At 40.4% G+C, this 20,557-nt stretch overlaps 1 protein-coding gene across 1 annotated transcript in view; it reads left to right on the forward strand.

The window, feature by feature from the left end:
- Window positions 1–20,557, forward strand: part of EP300 (EP300 lysine acetyltransferase) — a 63,806-nt gene that overhangs the window by 15,970 nt on the left and 27,279 nt on the right. The window contains exons 3-13 of the mRNA XM_084879081.1: window positions 4,324–4,500; window positions 5,600–5,861; window positions 7,349–7,462; window positions 8,737–8,982; window positions 11,087–11,180; window positions 11,720–11,857; window positions 13,719–13,836; window positions 14,481–14,655; window positions 17,886–17,963; window positions 18,369–18,478; window positions 20,055–20,192. Of these exons, the coding sequence (XP_084735207.1) occupies window positions 4,324–4,500; window positions 5,600–5,861; window positions 7,349–7,462; window positions 8,737–8,982; window positions 11,087–11,180; window positions 11,720–11,857; window positions 13,719–13,836; window positions 14,481–14,655; window positions 17,886–17,963; window positions 18,369–18,478; window positions 20,055–20,192 (1,650 nt within the window). The remainder of the gene's footprint in view (window positions 1–4,323; window positions 4,501–5,599; window positions 5,862–7,348; window positions 7,463–8,736; window positions 8,983–11,086; window positions 11,181–11,719; window positions 11,858–13,718; window positions 13,837–14,480; window positions 14,656–17,885; window positions 17,964–18,368; window positions 18,479–20,054; window positions 20,193–20,557) is intronic.

Below are 20,557 nucleotides of genomic sequence, written 5' to 3' on the forward strand. Positions count from 1 at the left end.
GGTTAGTAAATATTTGTTGAATGAAAGAGATGGCTTCGCTTGAAAGGTATTATTGGAGATGGGTAAGATTCTCACAAGGAGTCCAGAGCAGGTTTTTTTCTGTAAGAGGAATAATTTTTAGCAGGCATTAGGATTTTTGTGCTCCTGAAAATCACGATGGTGAGAGCCCTAGGATTAAATTAAGACATAGGCGTAAATCAGGAATATGGGACCTAGGGTCAGATGTAGCTGTGTGAAAAGCCCTTACAGCTTTTTACTGCCAGTAAAGAATCCTGACCTGCCCTCACTGGTTTGGCTCAGTGGATAGAGTGTCTGTCGACTGGCAGACTGAAGGGTCCCAAGTTCGATTCCGGCCTAGGACCATGCCCGGGTTGTGGGCTCGATCCCTAGTAGAGGGTGTGCAGGAGGCAGCCGATCAATGATTCTCATCATTGATGTTTCTATCTCCCTCTTCCCTTCCTGTCTGAAATCAATAAATATATATATATTTTTAAAAAGAATATTGACCTTAAACTTGGGAAGGGATTCTGTTTGGCATCCCTACCTATGCTGTAGATTCTTTCTTGCTGGCACTTTATGTTGCTGTGTTGATGTAGTTTACCTAGAATATTTGGAGTGAAAACCAGAAACAAGAGGTAAAATATTTATTAGGTACCTCTTCTAGGTTCTAGGAACGTAGTTGTGAAGAGTCCCTGCTTACTGATATTTATATTCCATCGGGGAGAAGAGGGATGGCAGACAGTAAATCTTCACTGATTGATCAGATATTTATCGAGTCCCAGTTTTGGTGCTGAAGATAGAGCAGTGGAAACTTATTTCATGGAACTTACTTTGTAGTGTTCGCATAAGATGTAAATGTATTAATATAGTGTTCCGGTAAGTGCTGTGAAAATAAAGTAAGGGTAAGGGTCGTGGGTTGGGCACTGTTTTATTTATAATCTGAGTCACAGATTTCTTTTTCTTTTTTTAAAGATTTTTAAAATTGACATTTGGAGAGGGAGAGAAAGGGAAGCATTGATCAGCTGCCTCCTACACACTCCCTACCAGGGATTAAGCTCGAAGCCTGGGCATGGCCCTGGCGGTGAATTAAATTCCTGGACTTTGGTGCACGGGTTAACGTTTAACTGATTGAGCCACGCTGGCCAGGGCAAATCACAGATTTCTTGCATTGCCATTGTTTGAGGAACTGGGTGTATACAATGAATAAAGCAGTCAAAATTCTCTGTCCTTAGTGAAGCTTTATTTTCACAGGAAGGGGGGATCGAAATATAAAAACTTTATTATTAAAATATTTCCTTATTTTAGCCTTGACCAGTTGCTCAGTGGTTAAAGCACTGGCCCAAGGTCTGAAGGATCTCGAGTTCGATTCCCAGTCAAGGGCACATACCTTGGTTGCAGGTTGGAGCCCTGGCCGTGGAATGCAGCTATTTGATGTGCTTTTCTCACATTGATATCTACACCTCTCTCTCTTCCTCCCTCCCTCCCTCCCTCCCTCCCTCCTTTCCTCCCCCCCCCCTCTCTATGTGTGTGTGTGTGTGTGTGTGTGTGTGTGTGTGTATGTATATGTGTGTGTGTGTGTATGTATATATATATATATATATATATATATATATATATATAAAAGCCTAATGTGCTAAGTGTCCAGTCATCCATTCAACCAACCAAAGTGTAATATGCTAATGATATACTAAGGCTGCTCAACCGCTTGTTATGATATGCACTGATCACCAGGGGGCAGACAGTCAACCAGTTGCTATGATGTGCACTGACCACCAGGGAGCAGATGCTCCAACCAGTAGGTTAGATTGCTGCTGGTGCCTGACCAATTGGGACTGAGTGAGATGGACCAGACATACCCTGGATCCTTCCCAAGATCCCTCCCCAGCTGGCCAGCTCCCGCATCCCTCTCTGGCCCCAGTCGTGCACCAGTAAGAGCCCTCGCAATCCAGGACCCCTCAGGGGATGTCAGAGCCCATTTTGGCCTGATCTCACAGGCTAGGTCGAGGGACCCACTTATGTACAAAGTTGTGCACCAGGCCTCGTGTGTGTGTGTGTGTGTGTGTGTGTGTGTGTGTGTGTGTCTTTGCGTCTTTGCCTCTCTCCTCTCCACTCTGTTTCAAAATCAATGGGGAAAAAATCCTTGGATGATTAAAAAAACACATATAGCTGAAACCGGTTTGGCTCAGTGGATAGAGTGTTGGCCTGCGGACCGAAAGGTCCCAGGTTCGATTCTGGTCAAGGGCACGTACCTTCGTTGCGGGCACATCCCCAGTGGGGGGGTGCAAGAGGCAGCTGGTTGATGTTTCTCTCTCATCGACGTTTCTAACTCTCTCTCCCTCTCAATTCCTCTCTATGTAAAATCAATAAAATATATATATATTTTTTTTAAAAAATAAAAATAAAACTTGGTTAGTATAGGCAGGCAAGTCAGTGACTATATGTACAAATATGAAGGGCCAGATTCTGCTGTGATGTAGTATTTGAATAAAGACATTATGCTATTTTTTAAAAAATATATTTTGATATTTTACAGAGAGGAAGGGGGAGAGAAAGAGAGCTAAAAACGTCGATGAGAGAGAAACATCAACTAGCTGTCTCTTGCACACCCCCTACTGGGGATGTGCCCGGAACCAGTGCAAGTGCTCTGGACCGGAATCGAACCCGGGACCTTTTAGTCCACAGGCCAACGCTCTACCACTGAGCCAAACCCGTTTCGGCTATGCTATTTTTTAAAGTACATAATGGTTGCAAAGAAAATCAAATTACTTTTTAAGTACCAAGTAAGTAATTTAATGAATAAAGAAGCTAGGTTTAAAAGAGCAAGAAATGGTGTGGACTCTGAAATTTGCATGCTCTGTATAAAGGATTTGGATTCAAAAAGTTTAAATCACTGTGCCATTGTGTTCCTAAATAAAAAAGGAGGTATCCCTCAGTCAATCATTTTTCTACCTGTTATATAAACAATGTCTGGAATAAACATTCAAATGCTTTGACATATTAAACTCTTTTTTTTTTTTTTTTTTAAATATATTTTATTGATTTTTATAGAGAGGAAGGGAGAGAGATAGAGTTAGAAACATCGATGAGTCATCGATCAGCTGCCTCTTGCACACCCCCTACTGGGGATGTGCCCGCAACCAAGGCACATGCCCCTGACCGGAATCGAACCCGGGACCCTTCAGTCCCCAAGCCAATGCTCTATCCATTGAGCCAAACCGGTCATGGCCTGACATATTAAACTCTTAATATATTTGGGGTTAGGCAAGTTACTGAGTTTAATTCATTAAGCCTGTAGTTTATACATTAAATAAAAGTGCATTTAATGCATTAAAAGTGGAGATGAATGCCCAGCCGAGTGTAGCTCAGCAGTTGAGCGTCGACCCAGGAAGCAGGAGGTCACCAGTTCGGTTCCTGGTCAGGGCATATGCCCAGGTTGCAGGCTTGATCCCCAGTGGGGGGCATGCAGGAGGCAGCCAGTCAATGATTCTCTCTCATCGATGTTTCTATCTCTCCCTCTCCCTTCCTCTCTGAAATAAATAAAAATATATTTTAAAAAGACACAAAACTTGGAGATGAATGATAAACCTTGCTTAGCAGATATAGCTAACTAAAAATGTTTATGAGTTTTTCTAAAGCTCATTTATCTCAGATATTTACAGATGATAACCCTATAAATTTACTGTGCCTTAGAACCCTAAATCTTGTTTGTTATTTTCATGAGCATACTTCTACAATGTGTTCATATATGCAGAGGGTGTCCATTGAATTTTTCTTTGTAATTTAGGAAGTGAAAATGAAAGGGTCTATTAATGTTCTATTCATACTAGAGGCTCAGTGCACGGGGTTCATAAACTGGTGGGGGCATGGCCGGTGGGGATGCTGTGGGAGCACTGCTCATTCCAGTCAGCCAAGCGGCTGTGGGCCCATCCTCTGAGTGGCTGCTCCCTGCTCTAGCATCTTGCGTGGAGCCAGAGCACTCACCTCTCCAAGGGACCCAGTTGGGGCCGGATCCAGGGACAGTAGCACTGAGAGGCAGTGTAATAGGCCTCGGTCCCATGGCACCACCAACCAGCCTCCAGGGTTCACTGCAGCCCAGAGCGGCGGTGGCTCCACTGCTCATCCTGCGGCCTCTCATCCCAGTCAGTCGAGCAGTGCTCCCACTGCGGTAGCACACTGACCACCAGGGGGCAGCTCCTGCATTGAGTGTCTGCCCCTGGTGTCAGTGCAGGTCATAGCAACTGGTCAACAGGTCGTTTGGTCGGTGGGCTTTTATTACATAGGATGGGGAATAAGATTTAATTTTTTTCTGTTTCTTGTTCTTAGATGGGAATGATGAACAACCCTAATCCTTATGGTTCACCGTATACTCAGAGTTCTGGACAACAGATTGGAACCGGTGGCCTCGGTCTCCAAATTCAGACAAAGCCTGTACTGCCAAATAGCTTATCTCCATTTGCAATGGACAAAAAAGCAGTTCCTGGTGGAGGAATGCCCAGCATGGTGGGTAGTAATAATCTATTTACAAATTTGTCTTCAAATTGGCATTTTAACGAAAGAATTACGTTAAACTTCTATCCCTTCTAGTGTACACACTATAATCGATGACCCCTGTGATTGAGGAGACTTGTCCCCTCCTTCCGGTTCACATGGTGTTTGGTCACGTGTGAACAGGAAGGGTGCAGGTCCAATAGGAGGGAGTAGGCTTGCTAAAGTGAAAGTTTTGGAGGTCTGCTATAAACTTCTGCTTGTGAGCATCTGTAGGATCGGAAGCGGAACCGTCCTCCCTGGGAAGGATCTGGCAAAGGATTCCATCCCCTAGTGAACGTGTCTGCTGATTTGAATCTAATACTACTACACTAGAGGAACATCCCTCTTAAAGTTACGCATTGTTTTAAACTTTTTTTTTTATGAGAAAAATTTCTAACACTTTTAATGCTGCTCTTTTTCTGAAGTAAAACTATTTCGAGTTATTAATGTGTCAAGTTGTCCACATTGACTTTTTGGGGGAAAATTGTCCTATGGGAATACTTTTTCTCAGATTTTTTTAGTTTTTTGCTTTGTGTCATATATTTATTGAGTGGCACGTGTATTTGATACTCTAGGAAGTGAGGCAGTGAAGATAAAGGGATGACTTAAATGTGGTGTTTCTGTCCCCAGAAATGTTTGCCTTTTTATTGGGGAGAAAAAGAAAACCCACAAGTTGCTTCCAGAATATGTAAAAGCTAGTTTTCAGCCACCTAAAAGGCCTGCTTCCCAAGAAGCCCCTTTGTTCTCCAGAACCTTACTGGGACATGCTCTTCACTGTCCATTCCTTTTCCCTGTCCCCCCTGGAGTGTACCGTGTCCTCTTTCTTTCCCTCTCTACGTTATCCATTCTTTGAGTATATCATTTGGTAATGCAGTATTTTGTTTTCTTATTAAGTTGAATGTCTCAGTGGAAGGACCATTTGTTTTGGAATCTCCTGTATCAAAAAATGGAGTCTGGCTTATAGTAGACTGTCCTTAAAGGTTTTAACTGAAAATACCCAGGTTTGTGTTTCCTGGAGGGAGTGCATTGTCGCACCGAGCACTAAGTGGATCTTTATGGTGTCCTCCCGTAGGGCCAGCAGCAGGCCCCTCAGGTCCAGCAGCCAGGCCTGGTGACGCCAGTAGCCCCAGGCATGGGCTCAGGAGCCCACACGGCTGACCCAGAGAAGCGCAAGCTCATCCAGCAGCAGCTCGTGCTCCTCCTGCACGCTCACAAGTGCCAGCGCCGGGAGCAGGCGAACGGGGAGGTGAGGCAGTGCAACCTCCCCCACTGCCGCACCATGAAGAACGTCCTCAACCACATGACGCACTGCCAGTCGGGCAAGTCCTGCCAAGGTGAGTTCTCAGAGGTGTTAGTATTTACATCACAGACAAGGAGAGAGTATGGCCATCTGCTTTGAGGCTCCTTTACTGATGTCTTCCTCTCTAGGAGGACCGTGGTCGCCAAACTGAGCTCGAGAGCCACATGCTGCTCTTTGGCTCTTGAGTGTGACTCTTCCACAAAATACCACGGCCTGGGCGAGTCTGTTTTGAAGAAGTGGCGTTAAAAGAAGTTTAAGTTTAGCCGAGACCGGTTTGGCTCAATGGATAGAGCGTCGGCTTGGGGACTGAAGGGTCCCGGGTTCGATTCCGGTCAAGGGCATGTACCTTGGTTGCGGGCATATCCCCAGTAGGGGGTGTGCAAGAGGCAGCTGATCAATGACTCTCTCTCATCGATGTTTCTAACTCTCTATCTCTCTCCCTTCCTCTCTGTACAAAATCAATAAAATATTTTTATTTTTTTTTTAAAAAAAAGAAGAAGAAGAAGTTTAAGTTTAAAAAATTTGGTTTTCTCGCCGAGACCAGTTTGGCTCAGTAGATAGAGCGTCAGCCTATGGACTGAAAGGTCCCTGGTTCGATTCTGGTCAAGGGCATGTACCTTAGTTGCGGGCACATCCCCAGTAGGGGTATGCAAGAGGCAGCCGATGGATGATTCTCTCTCATTGATGTTTCTAACTCTATCCCTCTCTCTTCCTCTCTGTAAAAAAAATCAATAAAATATATTTTTTAAAAATAAAAAAATAAAAAATTTGGCTCTCAAAAGAAATTTTAATCGTACTGTTGATATTTGGCTCTGTTGACTAATGAGTTTGCCGACCACTGTAGCAGGATATTCTAAAATCCAGTGTCATTATGAGTATCTAGGGATGTGGTAGAAGAAAGTTTAAGGACTTTTTTGTGTTGATGTTTACTGACTTTGATTTGCCCAGCATAGAACACCTGAAATATTGAGGGTTTGCTAACTGATATAATACAACTTATGTACTTGTGGAATCATAAGAAATGTACTTTTATAGAATAAAGTACACTGCACAGCTTGATGGTGAAAAATATGGGGCCTAGCCCTTGCCGAGTTACTGCCCTACATCAGAAGGTTGCGCGTTCGATTCATGGTCAGGGCACAATACCTCGGTTATGGGTTACTTCCCTGTCGGAGTGCACAATGGAGGCAACTCACCACTACTTCTCCCTCCCCTTTCCTTTCTCTCTAAAAATCAATTTTTCAAAAACTGTGTTTTTTGTTTTTGTTTTTAATGGGCTCTGGAGCCAACTGCTTGAGATTGAATCCCATTCTGGGTACTCTCTGACTTTGTGCACATTTCTCACTTTTTGCCAGCTTTCTCAACTATGAAATATGAGTACTAATAGCTACCCTGTAGGACTGTTATAAAGATGAGATCAGTTCATAACATCTGTGATACTTGTTACGTAGTCAATAAGTTAGCTGACACTAATGTAAAGATGTAACCTGCACTTTAAAAAGTTATTTTTCTTTTTTTTAGTGGCCCACTGTGCATCTTCTCGACAAATCATCTCCCACTGGAAGAACTGTACGAGGCATGACTGTCCTGTGTGTCTCCCCCTGAAAAATGCAGGGGATAAGAGAAATCAGCAGTGTAAGCGATTAAATCATATATATATTTTTTTTTTATTATTATTATTTATTTATTTATTTAATTTAAATTTAGAGAAGAAGGGGGGGGGGGGGAGAGATAGAAAGCAATTAAATCTTTTATACCAAAAGTATTCCTAGACTCTCTTCATACAGTTTGGTGGGATTTAGAGTATTTGATTATGCGAAGTTCCTGTTTTTACTTTTCATTAACTTCATATTAATGAAGTTAGACTTGAATTGTTTATTACTTAAAATAAGATCCAGAAACTTAGTCATTTTTTATTAAAAAATGATGGATGGCCTGGCCAGTGTGGTGAGGCTCAGTAGTTGAGCATCGGCTCAGGAACCCAGAGGTCACCCCTTCGATGACCGATCAGGGCCCATGCCTGGGTTGAGGCTCAGTCCCCAAAAGGGGGCATGCAGGAGTCAGATGATCGATGATGTTTGTTCCTCTCTAAAAATCAATAAAAACATCGAAACAAAAATGATGGGTGAATTTATGCTCCATTTTTAAATTCATGAAAACGTAAAAGATTAATGCTTTAATCTGATTTGACATTGGGCAAATCATTCCTCTATATCTGTGTTCTAAATATTTATATAATTTGAAATTATTTTAAAAGAGTGAAAAAAAAATGGAACTTATATTTTTTAGAAACCTGAAGCAATAATATGCTTTTCATAGAGAAAAGGCAAGGCAAGAGTAGAAAGATAGAAGTGCAGCTGCCACATCTCCACTTTGGAAACAAAACATTAAGCGTTTAGGACTGAAAGACAGATTCGGAGATGCATATAGAGCATGTGGAAAGGAAATTAAGCTTCATAAATTAATGAAGAAATCATAAGGAGCCCAGCAGAAGATTTAGACTAGGAAACAGACAGCTCACTGGTGGGAGGAAGTATCGGAAAGTTCCCTGAAAAGTAAGAAATGAAGTACCATCTCTCCCATCCCTTCGGCCGAAGTATGCTCCCTGGTGTCGGTGTTGGTGCCGGTATGGTCTGAGGCTTCCTGCACTGTTGCTGGGACATTAATACAGCCGCAGGAAGGATTTTGGGTATTTTGGATCAAAAGCCTTTTCATGCCAATGATCCCCTTTGGCCAATCAGTTCTGCATCTAGACATTTTTTCCAGAGAAATAATGGGGGGAACGATGCATGTACTGAGCTGTTTCACAAAACAATAGTTTTATGGTTTTAAAAATTCATTTAAGCATGTTAATCCTTTTTTTTCTTTTTAAACCATCTTTAACATTGTACTTCTTTTTCTTTCTACAGCAATTCTGACTGGAGCACCAGTTGGACTTGGAAATACTAGCTCTCTAGGTGTGGGTCAGCAGTCTACGCCCGGCCTAAGCTCTGTCAGTCAGATCGACCCCAGCTCCATAGAAAGAGCCTACGCCGCCCTGGGACTCCCCTACCAAGTCAATCAAATGCCGACCCAGCCCCAGGTACAGGCCAAGAACCAGCAGAACCAGCAGTCGGGACAGTCTCCCCAGAGCATGCGGCCCATGAGCAACATGAGTAAGTTTGTGTCTATAAACACTCTCTAATACATGAAGGATTAACTCTTTAGATTATTTACTTTGTATGTACCTTTCTCTCCTCCCCTCAATTTTTTGGTCACGTTTAATTTTTGAAGTAAATTTTTTTTAAGATTATAGGTGCCTTGTAATCCATATATCAGAGGCAGCTTCTACTGGTTTATATCCTTCTAAATCCTTTTATGCATGTATAACTTTAATTTCTAGACTAGAATTCCATGTGTTATTCTATAAGACAATTTCTTTATGTCCTTTTTAGTGGTTGTATAGTGCTTCATTGTATAAAATAATCTCTAACAGATGGCTATTTGGATTTTCAGGATTTTGTTTGTTTCTTTGTCTTTTGTTTTACTTTATTTTTATATATATATATATATGATATATTTTATTGTCCAACCAGCGTGGCTCAATGGTTGAGCGTCGACCTATGAACCAGAAGGTTATGGTTCAATTCCTGGTCAGAGCACATGCCCAGGTTGTGGGCTTGATCCCCAGTGTGGGTTGTGCAGGAGGCAGCCGATAGATATTAACTCTCTCTCTCTCTCACTTCTCTCTCTCCAAAACATTTTTAAAATAATATGTATTCTGGGTTCTTAATAGTCATTGCAGATTTAAGGAACAAAGTAGTATTTTGGTGGCTTCTCCTTTTTGACTACATTTTCTTCTAAATTAATTTTAATTTGGACCAACGTTTGTTCACTAATATCATGTAATGTACAGTTTATATTTTAATTACTCCATTTGGTGTTAGCTATTTTCCAGCTACTTTATGGAAATTCTGGAACTATTACCATCGAAAACTTCCCGAGTTTTGCACCCTCTTCTAAAAGTTTTGTATCTCGCCCTAGCTGATTTGGCTCAGTGAATAAAATGTCAGCCTGCGGACTGAAGGGTCCTGGGTTCGATTCCAGTCAAGGGCACATGCCCGGATTGTGGGGTCCATCCCTAGTAGGGGCATGCAGGAGGCAGCCAATCAATGATTCTTTCTCATCATTGATGTTTCTCTCTCTCTCCTTTTCTATTCCTCTCTGAAATCAATAAAATATATTTTTAAAAATAAATAAATGAAAGTTTGTATCTCATTTATTTAGTAGATGTGATCTCTATTTTATGCTTTCAAGTTGTTCGATTTTTAGAGAAAGTATTTATGTTTATGGGTCTGTGTCATAGCATCTTTATCTGAGTCGTGTAGTACTGGGGAGGATGAAACACCTAAGTAAACATTTATACTGATGGGGAAACTATTCACCGTCACAACTTGATATTACAAATGTGTCTCTGTGGCAGAACTGGCTGTAATGCTGGACGGAATATTCTCAGAGCTAAAAGTTTTAGGTACCGCCGAAACTGGTTTGGCTCAGTGGATAGAGCGTCGGCCTGCGGACTGAAAGGTCCCAGGTTCGATTCCGATCAGGGGCATGTACCTTGGTTGAGGGCACATCCCCAGTGGGGGGTGTGCAAGAGGCAGCTGATCGATGACTCTCTCATCGATGTTTCTAACTCTCTATCTCTCTCCCTTCCTCTCTGTAAAAAATCAATAAAATATATATTTTTTTAAATTAAAAAATAAAAGTTTTAGGTACCTATGATTGGCGAGAGCATTTGGATAATTGAATAAGCAACATTCATTCAGATGTGCTTTGTGCTGAAAAACATACCAAAGGGACATGTTCTTTACTTCGTAACATTTCTAGTCTGGATGGGCGGGTAAGTGATTAAACAGACAAAGCTACAGGATCTCTATTATATGGCAGGTTATCAAGATTCTGTAGCAGGGAGGCGAAGAAGGAACCCCCTCTGGGGCCCCAAATTAGAGATTTTCCTGTAAACCTTCCACAATCACATTCTCAATCTTCCAGTTGCTATTGAATTCCACTTATTCTGTAAAGATTTTTTTAGTGCCCAGCCAGTATGGCTCAGTGGTTGACCGTCGACCTTTGAACCAGGAGGTCATGGTCAGGATAAAAATTTCTTGTGATAATTTCTTCAACACTTTTATAACTTTTCCTTCTTTTTTGGTGTTTTGTTGTTGTTGTTACTAGTATTTAAAATATACTTGTTTTTGTGTGTTTTTTTTAACCTAGATGCTAGTCCTATGGGAGTAAATGGAGGTGTAGGCGTTCAAACATCAAATCTTCTTTCTGACTCGATGTTGCATTCAGCCATAAATTCTCAAAAGTAAGTTTTCTTTTGGATGTGGTCTGTGTTGTGTTCTAAACATGCTAGAATTTCTTAGATTCGAAGATAATTCTGGATGTATAAAGGCAAATACAGTGTTTTGAGACCATACTTTTATGCTTTCTATAACATATTTGAAATCGTATTAATTATTTGGGGAAATCTACAACTTCCCATATACTTGATTAAGGAAGTTGCAAGTCTGCAGCTACTTAAAAAGTGAATTTGCTCTATCCCATTGTTAAGAATTAGTCCATTGCCCAACGAATTCCCTGGGATAATCTGTGTCAAAATGCCAGCTTAGTCTTACAATACAAGAGTTCGGTGTCTTCCTCCCCTTCACAGAATGGAATGTTGGGGGTTAACACTTTCCCACCCAGAAGTACACACACATTCCCACTGTCTCTCCACCCAACTTCCTTATGTAGTAAATAGAACTGCCACAGGGTGTCAGGCCCACTGCAGCCGTCACTTTCCACTCTGCTTAAATGAGGTCTTGCTCCTGTCACCTTCACTTACACTCTCTCTCCTCTGTGAAGCCCCATGATGAGTGAGAACGCCAGTGTGGCCTCCCTGGGTCCTATGCCAACAGCAGCTCAGCCGTCCAGCACTGGAATTCGGAAACAGTGGCATGAAGATATCACTCAGGATCTTCGAAATCATCTTGTTCACAAACTGTAAGATGTCTGCATGTCGTAGTCATAAAGAGCTACCGTGTCAGTATGCTTCTAATCTTCAGGCACTTCACCACAGAGGAGTATTACTGATTTCTCGCTAGCCTGGCTGCTGCTGCTAATACACTTCTGCTCCTGTGGCTTTCTTGCTTCTTAGTTTCTGCTTCTCAAGTTTTGTTAGGAGTATCTCAGCTTTAACTATTCTGCCTAGTGACCGTGATAAATATATTAGTTAAAAATTATTCATGTTATTGTTACTGTTTTTACAAAATTCATAATTTCAAAAGGAAGCCTAGGTCTCGGCTCATTAGAATGTGACAACCATTTTTTGTTGTCCCTGAGCTTTTATTATGTTTATTACAACTTAAATCTGGTAGAATATTTTTCTGATCCTCCAATAGTATATATATCAATAACTTGTGGACTAGTTCGCCCTTTTGTTGGAAAGTTTATATATTTCAGGCATTCTGCCTCACAAACACTGTCTTATTTAAAGAGTGCTTGTCAGGCCAAGACCGGTTTGGCTCAGTGGATAGAGCGTCGGCCTGCAGACTGAGAGGTCCCGGGTTCGATTCCGGTCAAGGGCATGTACCCGGGTTGCTGGCACATCCCCAGTAGGGGGTGTGCAAGAGGCAGCTGATTGATGACTCTCTCTCATCGACATTTCTAACTCTCTGTCCCTCTCAATTCCTCTCTGTGTAAAATCAATAAGATATATTTTAAATAAATAAATAAATAAATAAATAAATAAATAAATAAAATAAAGAGTGCTTGTCAGAATAAAGAGGGGAAAGGCAGGTAGAGTGAGAAAGTGTAATGCGCCCAGATTCAAACAGACAGAGCCTAGACCTCTCCCTACAGAACAGCACTTTTATTTTTGGAGAAAACAGTCGTAGGTTGTCTTTTCTCCACTTAATAGAGGGATTTCGTTCATTCCATCCACATTTTTACTTAATGAACAGAGAGAATTATTTGGGGTTGATCATCTGACTTGATGTTATTTTTTTTACCAACTCAAGTATTCATCTAAACTTCCACTTATTTCTTCCTCTTCTTCAAGAACTATTAAACTGAGCATGAGATAGCCAAATGATAAAATTAGTGGCTTGAAATCACATTGGTCAATTTTTAGGAATACTAGTGCCAAGCATTTTGTAGGAAATGGCCAGAGAGCAAAAGACTTTTAGCAGAATTATGATGCATTTCTGCCCTCTCCAATTCAAGTTTTTTATATTTTAAGATTTCATAATGATGATTAGGTTTTATTTTACTAAAGGGAATAAATTTAGGAGAGTAGAAGAATCTTAAGGCTGTTGCTAATTGATATTGTACCAAAGGTCAGGTTTCCTCACTTCCTTTATGCAAATTGTACAATATAATTGTTTGTTCCAAATTACAGTCATAGAGAGGGGCCAGAGAGTATTTTTATGAGTCATTTTATTAGTCATTTCTTTATTCTGATCAGGAAAACCTTTCGTTTACCACAAAAGGACAAGTTCATCTTGGTCAATATTTTATATTAGAGTACATTCCACCTTTTCCCTTTATTTTATTTTTAAATGTTGATTTTAGAGAGGAAGGGAGAGAGAGAGACATCAGTGATGAGAGAGAATCATTGATTAGTTGCCTCCTACATACACCACACGAGATCAAGCCCAAATGACGGGGAATCGAACCATGATCTTCTGGTGCATAGGTCAGCGTTCACCTACTGTGCCACACTCACCAGGTTCACCCCTCACTTAAATTTCATTTAATGTGAACATTGTACAAAAATGAGGGGGAAATTTAAAGTGCAGTATATTTCTATGATGAGTTTGAAAAGCTTTTGTGATATAACAGTGTTAGGATTCTCTGTTCTTAGTGTTCAAGCCATATTTCCTACTCCGGATCCTGCTGCTTTAAAAGACAGACGGATGGAAAACCTAGTTGCATATGCCCGGAAAGTGGAAGGGGACATGTATGAATCTGCAAATAATCGCGTGAGCACCTGTTCTTTTTCTATAGAAAGTCAGAATGGCCTGTGTTTATTCCTCTTTGTAATGTGTACTTCAGAAGACACCTTTAGCTGTCCTCTTATTCCCATTGTGCATAGTCAAGATAACAAAGTAATTTTCTTAAAGTGTACATCATCAAGACTTTTACATTTTTTTCCTCTTAGTAATACAGTCCACTCATGTGGCACTTTATCTGGGTTGTCCTTCTGTCACTTAGAAGTGGTTGAGCTGTTTTCAGCTCTGTGCTATTTTCACTAGAATATGGTGAATCAGCTGCTTAGTCAAGTAGTATCGCAGTTTCTGAATCAGTTGAACTTTCTTCTCTAAATTGGCACTTCTTAAAATACGTAGCATAGTCTTTGCATGTGCTGTAAATTGCCAGTACATACTTTGTAAACCAACTTTGAGAGGTCATTCTTACTTTATAGATTCATAGTGAAGCTTCTTTTCACATGATCATTCCAAAATGAGCTCTTGTTTGGAATGATCCAAGAAAGTAGATTAGGTTCTTCCCACTTTTGGTTTCTGCCTACTTCAGTGCAGCTAAAATTTCTTCTTAGTTCATTTTTTCTGTTACTAAATGGTAGTTCTTTTTCCTCATCTCCATTTTATTTCCAAAATTTATAAAGGCGGAATACTACCACCTGCTAGCTGAGAAGATCTATAAAATCCAGAAAGAACTGGAAGAAAAACGAAGGACTAGACTACAGAAACAAAGCATGCTACCAAATGCTGCAGGCATGGTGCCAGTGTCCATGAACCCAGGGCCGAACATGGGGCAGCCACAACCAGGAATGACTTCTAGTAAGTGCTTTTTGTTACATTTGATTTGGAGAAAATTTGGTAATGATTTCTCACCAAAGTCATTAATTTGCATAAGCTTATGCAGCTATTCTAGTTTTCTTTTCATTTTTTGCCTACGCAAAGAAAATTTATCTTCTGGTAAAAACAGTAGCTGAGCAGCACATTTAAGATTTCTGGGCATGGTACTTAACATGTCCTGACAATCTGGCATCATCTGAGAGCCCCAGATACCCTTCTCTCACAGTGACACTTAGGAAATGCTAGCTCACAGGTTTGCACTAACTTGCACATAGTAGGCAACCAATAAATGTAGCCTGAGCAGGTTCAAAGGCCCCATCAGTTTTTATACATCATAAACACACACATGTTATTTATGTTGACACAATATGTTTAAAGCCTAAGAACTATTTTTTAGAAGGATCGTTTAAAATTCATCTTCACACTTTGTGTTCTGATAATAGCAGCCTTCTCAGCCAGATGATTTAATCAGACAGCCAGGATTATTTACTTCTTTATTCATTCATTGACTTGTTGGTAGGTTCCAAGCAGTGGAGTTAGGTACACAATGGTGAGAAAGAAGGAAGGTTATTTAAATCACGTGAAGAAAGGCTATGATAGGGGAAACGCTGTATTTCTTGAGTCAGGGCAAGCTGACTACCTGTAGGTAGCACCAGCTGAGCCAGCAGGTACCAGCGCTCTATGCCTTTGGTAATTTATATATGGATTTAGAAATCCATCCTCCTCAGGCCTCACCATGGGAAAGTGGAGAACAGTTGGTTGCCACTGGCCTGTAGCGACTTCATTTATTAAGTAACTGCCACGTGCTAGATACGTTTTCTCATTGGCTTATGTTATGAAAAGAATTGAGAAGACATTTCTGGCTGAAGAAATAGTGTACACAAGGCCCACTGGCAAATGAGAGTGCAGGTATATTTTGAGTAGGTACGAGAACAGATGTTCAGAAACAAAGTCAAGTCTAGAGTTGAGAGCTTTATTGCTAATGGTTTGAACTAGGGGCATAACTAAGTTACAGAGACGATTGGACAAACCTGAGATGCTTGGGTGTGGTGAATTTCCTTGAGTCCTTTAGAAACTTGAGCCGAGTTTAAAGTCTGTCACATATTAAATTGTAATGTGTGTGAAGGACAGTATGGTACAATGCAGGATCACGTGTTAGTAGAACCAAGTAGTCCGAAATCTATGTTGACTTTTTGCTTATACTACATCTGACATTTTGTAGAAGATTAAGAAAAAGATTCCTACTATTCCTACTATACACAGAAATTAATAGTGAATAATTAAAAGTTTTCAACTTTAAACAAAAACTAACGGACAAGCCAAGGAAAAAATTTTTATTTTTAAATTTTCACCCTAAGATATTTTTCCATTGATTTTTAGAGAAAGTGGAAAAGAGAGGGAAAGGCAGAGAAATATTGATGTGAGAGAAAATACATCGATTGGTTGCCTCCTGCACTACCCCTGACCAGGGCCTGGGCCAGAGGAGCCTGCACCCAAGGTGCTTGCCCTTCACTGGAATCGAACCCTTTGGTCCGCAAGGCCGATGCTTCATCCACTGGGCCAAACTGGTTAGGGCTCAAGGAAAATATTTTCAGTGGTGAAGATAGTAATTGAAGAAACATTTACAAAGAAAAGTAGGAAAAGGAAATTAAAGAATAAGTAAAGTCAGTACATATCTTTTTAGATATCTAAAAGGTTAAAACTGGCCATAGTGATGACATAACTTAAAATATGTACTGCTGGTAAGAATTTAAATAGTTCATTCTCTGAAATCTAATTGCTCCATTTCTAGGAATTTAATTCCAAGCAATAACGGTATAATTGCACAGAAGTCGTGCAAATATCCTGAAAGTGTCCCAGCATTTAGCTTGGCGTACCCATGCATATTATTGACAGGAGAAAAAGTCCCTCTTATATTAAGTGAAAACTTTTTTTTGTATAAAGTGTATGTGAATACATAATATGGAAGATTAAAACTATTAATGGAGGTTTATCTCTTTTTGCTATGTTATCTAAATTTTTATATAGTTAACACAGGTTATACATTAATTTTGTAAGTCTTGTACAGTCATAGTTGCAGTTAAATCATATGACTAAGTGTTCAGCATTCTTTAGTTTTCAATTTGACTATTAAGTCCTTATGAATTTAGTAACTTGAATTGCAATAAGATACATAGTTGTGGGATCATTTTAGTAAATGAACAAAAGTGACAGTAAAATTTGAGAGTTGTCTGATGTGGTGGGTTTGTCTTTAGAGCACAGTGTGCCACAAGTGTTCCTAATGTTTGAGCACACAGCACTGGGTCGGGGGTGTATGGGATAAGGCTGGTTCACTCCCAAGCATTCTGCCCTTTCCCCAGTGCTATAGAAATATTTTCTCTGTGTATTATGGTGTGAAATGGGTTGGGAATGTGCAGTAGAGGATATGCACATAATCCAAGAAAATATTAGAACCTTATATATTCACTAGAGGCCTGGTGCATGAAATTCATGCACTTGGGCATGGGTCCCTCAGCCCGCCCTGTGCCCTCTTGCAATCTGGGAGCCCTCAGGGGATGTCCTAAGCCATTGGTCGGATATCCTTAGCACTGCCCACTCACCAGCCACACACTGACCACCTGTGGGCAACTCCTGCATTGAGTGTCTGCCCCCTGGTGGTCATTGTGCGTCATAGCGACCAGTTGGTTTACATATTAGCCTTTTATTATATAGGATATTTTAATTATATCTATTTTTTGTATATTAAGAGGTGCATAATATGTAATGCTATATAGTAAGTATTTTATTTAAAGCCAATATTCACAGCACTTAAAAAAATATTATTGAGATACACAATCAAATTTTGTTACTGGACAAAATTTGTGGCCCTTGTCTCTGGAGCTATTCTGCATACAAACCAAAGAATCTGCCTTAGTTAAATAGCATATTAAATGCTATAATAGTATTTTTTTCTTTTAATATTTTCCTGTTCATGCTGAAAGCACTGAAGTTCATAAAGGAATGTACTAAAACCTTTTGGAAGCATTTAAAAAAAATATTTCAGAACTAACATTTTCTTCCAGTTCCTGTTTGAGTCATAATTTTTGTTATTGTGTGATTCAGACTGAATTCTTAAATATGTGACTAAAAATATTATATGGGGGTTTTTTCTTTTAAAGAGAAAGAAACTTAGCTGAAAGATGCTTTTCTAACCATTTCTCTATCCACTCTAGACGGCCCTTTACCTGATCCATCTATGATCCGTGGCAGTGTGCCAAACCAGATGATGCCTCGGATAACTCCTCAGCCTGGTAAGTTATGGGAGAAAACCATATATTTAATTGTGACCTCTAACAGTCCCTGGTGTACTACGAGATTATACTTGCACCTTGATTCTGGCCCCAGGCCAGCAGTAGGTATCATAATTGCTTGCCTGAGAAATCTGAAATCCTTTTGAAGTTTGGAGCCCAGAGAGGAAGAGGAGGGATGAAGACCAGGTTGGCTGGCATATTGAGAGGCAAAAGACAGTAACGTGATCAGGCATCCATTTAGAAACAACGGGCCAAGATGGAATTGATAACAATGTCCTTCTATTGCTATTGTGAATTATACAGACTCATTCATAGTTGGAAACAGGTTCATTTGTTTGTCCTCATAAAAGCATGTAGAATCAGAAATAAGAACTGTCTTTTATTCTTTGTATTTTACACTTACAGGTCTGAATCAATTTGGCCAGATGAATATGCCCCAGCCCCCCATGGGGCCCCGGCAAACCTCTCCTCTTCAGCACCATGGACAGTTAGCTCAGCCTGGAGCTCTCAACCCAGTAAGTTTGGCCTGTTCGGTCATCTCTTTTGACCTATACCTGACCATTTTTAAATCCTTTATTTTCTTTGTATATAAAAATTCTGGCACTAGCTTAAACAGCTGACTATAAGTAATTCTTATGTAATTCTTTTGTATTCTAGGGCCCTGAAATAGACATTATTAAATGAGTATGTATTTCAGAAATGAGAATAAATAGGCATTGGACACTAAAATTAATTTTCACCTTTCTCTTTATCTATAAATTGTTTTTTTCAGAATTTATCCTACAGAGATAATCACTGAGATACTAAAAGGACATACTTTGAAAAAAATTTGTGTGAAAGATGATACATTATATATTCTCTTTTGAAATAAAACCGTATTCTGAATGTGCACTACGGGATTTGTTAGGTCAAATTATGGTACATCTGTAAACGGGAATGCTCTGTCAGAACTTCTATAATGGCTTGAAGCTTTAAATGGAAAGACCAGGTTTCTAAAGTATATATATATCCTGGAATTCAATATATATGTTAAGAACTGTCTTGATTGTAATCTACCGTGTTTCCCTGAAAATAAGACATCCTCCAAAAATAAGACCTAGCGCAACTTTGGGAGAAAAAATTAATATAAGACACTGTCTTATTTTCGGGGAAACAGGGTATATAAAATACTATAAGAAAGACTTGCTTCCAACTACTGTTCATAGCCATAGCATTGAAAAGCTTATAAGAATGGCCAGTCAGTCACCTCTCACTGGAATCGCAGCGTTTGTAGCCTATACACTTTGCATACTCGCCTCTCTTCTAGAATGTCTGTCTGCCCCAGGAAGGGGACTGTCTTTTGCAATGGAGGGGCAGTTGCCTGTTCGTAGAGACTGGAGAAGGACTCTTAGCATTTCATTGCTCCGGTTGCAAACTCTATCGCCAAACTTTGGTGGGCCCCACCCTTACCTTGTCTTTGCATTAGCTAGTGCTTCTAATTCTTGAGTCTTTTTAGCGTTGTGTAGCATAATGTCTTCCATGTTTAATGAGGAGGCTTATTAGTCTTCACTTTAATATGTCCATACCTTTCTTAGATTATGGTGTTTGGGGGCCTTTGGCACTCCATAATTCTTCATTAAAGGCCTGTATTCGTTTGGGATAATTTTTTAAATGAAATGTAATAGTTCATTGGGGACCATATTTGCTACACTTTGTTTAGTACAACTTGTAATTATTTCTTTGTTCCCATTACAGAGTCTTACAATTTACTCTGTTACAATATCACTGACATAAGCAAAGAGTAACGGTCTCCTGAAATTTTGATTCATCCTTCTTTCTTAAGCAGAGTTTGTGAAGAAACAATTACCTTTACTCTGTCAGTTTTAGGTGCATTTGTGTAGCAGAGAATTTGTCACCTCTTGTAGTTTCTCTAAAGTAGGCTTAGGTAAACTGAAACTTTCCTCCATTATCTTGCCATGAATACAGCTATTGCAACACTTTCTTCCTTCCCTGCCTACCCCAGCCCCCACAGCAGGGCCAGGCCAGTTGGTGATTCCAGCTGCTCTGGCAGAGTAACTAACGAAGCACTGGGTGCTGTGTTTTTGTGTGCAGCCGATGGGCTACGGGCCTCGAATGCAGCAGCCTTCCAGCCAGGGCCAGTACCTTCCCCAGGCGCCGTTCTCCGCACAGGGGATGAACGTAACGAACATGCCTTTGGCTCCGCCCGGCGGCCAAGCACCGGTGTCTCAAGTATGTCTCACAAATGGATTTTCTTACTTGGTTTTGTGATTCTTGAACCTGAACCTCTGGTGTAGGTTTTATACAGGGAAGGGTGGCAGCAATAGTGGATAAGAGTAGATGATTTTTTTAAAGTTTTTATTAAGAACAGTACAGCCCTAGCAGGTTTGACTTCAGTGGATAGAGCATTAGCTTGCAGACCAAAGGGCATGGGGTTCAATTCTGGTCAAGGGCATGAACCTCAGCTGCAGTTCCTCCCCAGTCTGGGCCCTGGTCAGGACGCATGCAGGAGGCAACCAGTCGATGTGATGTGTTTCTCTCACATCAATATTTCGTCTTTCCCTCGCTCTTCCATTCTCCAAAAAGATCGATGGACA

Source organism: Pipistrellus hanaki, assembly GCF_964339955.1.
Source record: "Pipistrellus hanaki genome assembly, chromosome: 3".
NCBI classification, from domain to species: Eukaryota; Metazoa; Chordata; class Mammalia; order Chiroptera; family Vespertilionidae; genus Pipistrellus; species Pipistrellus hanaki.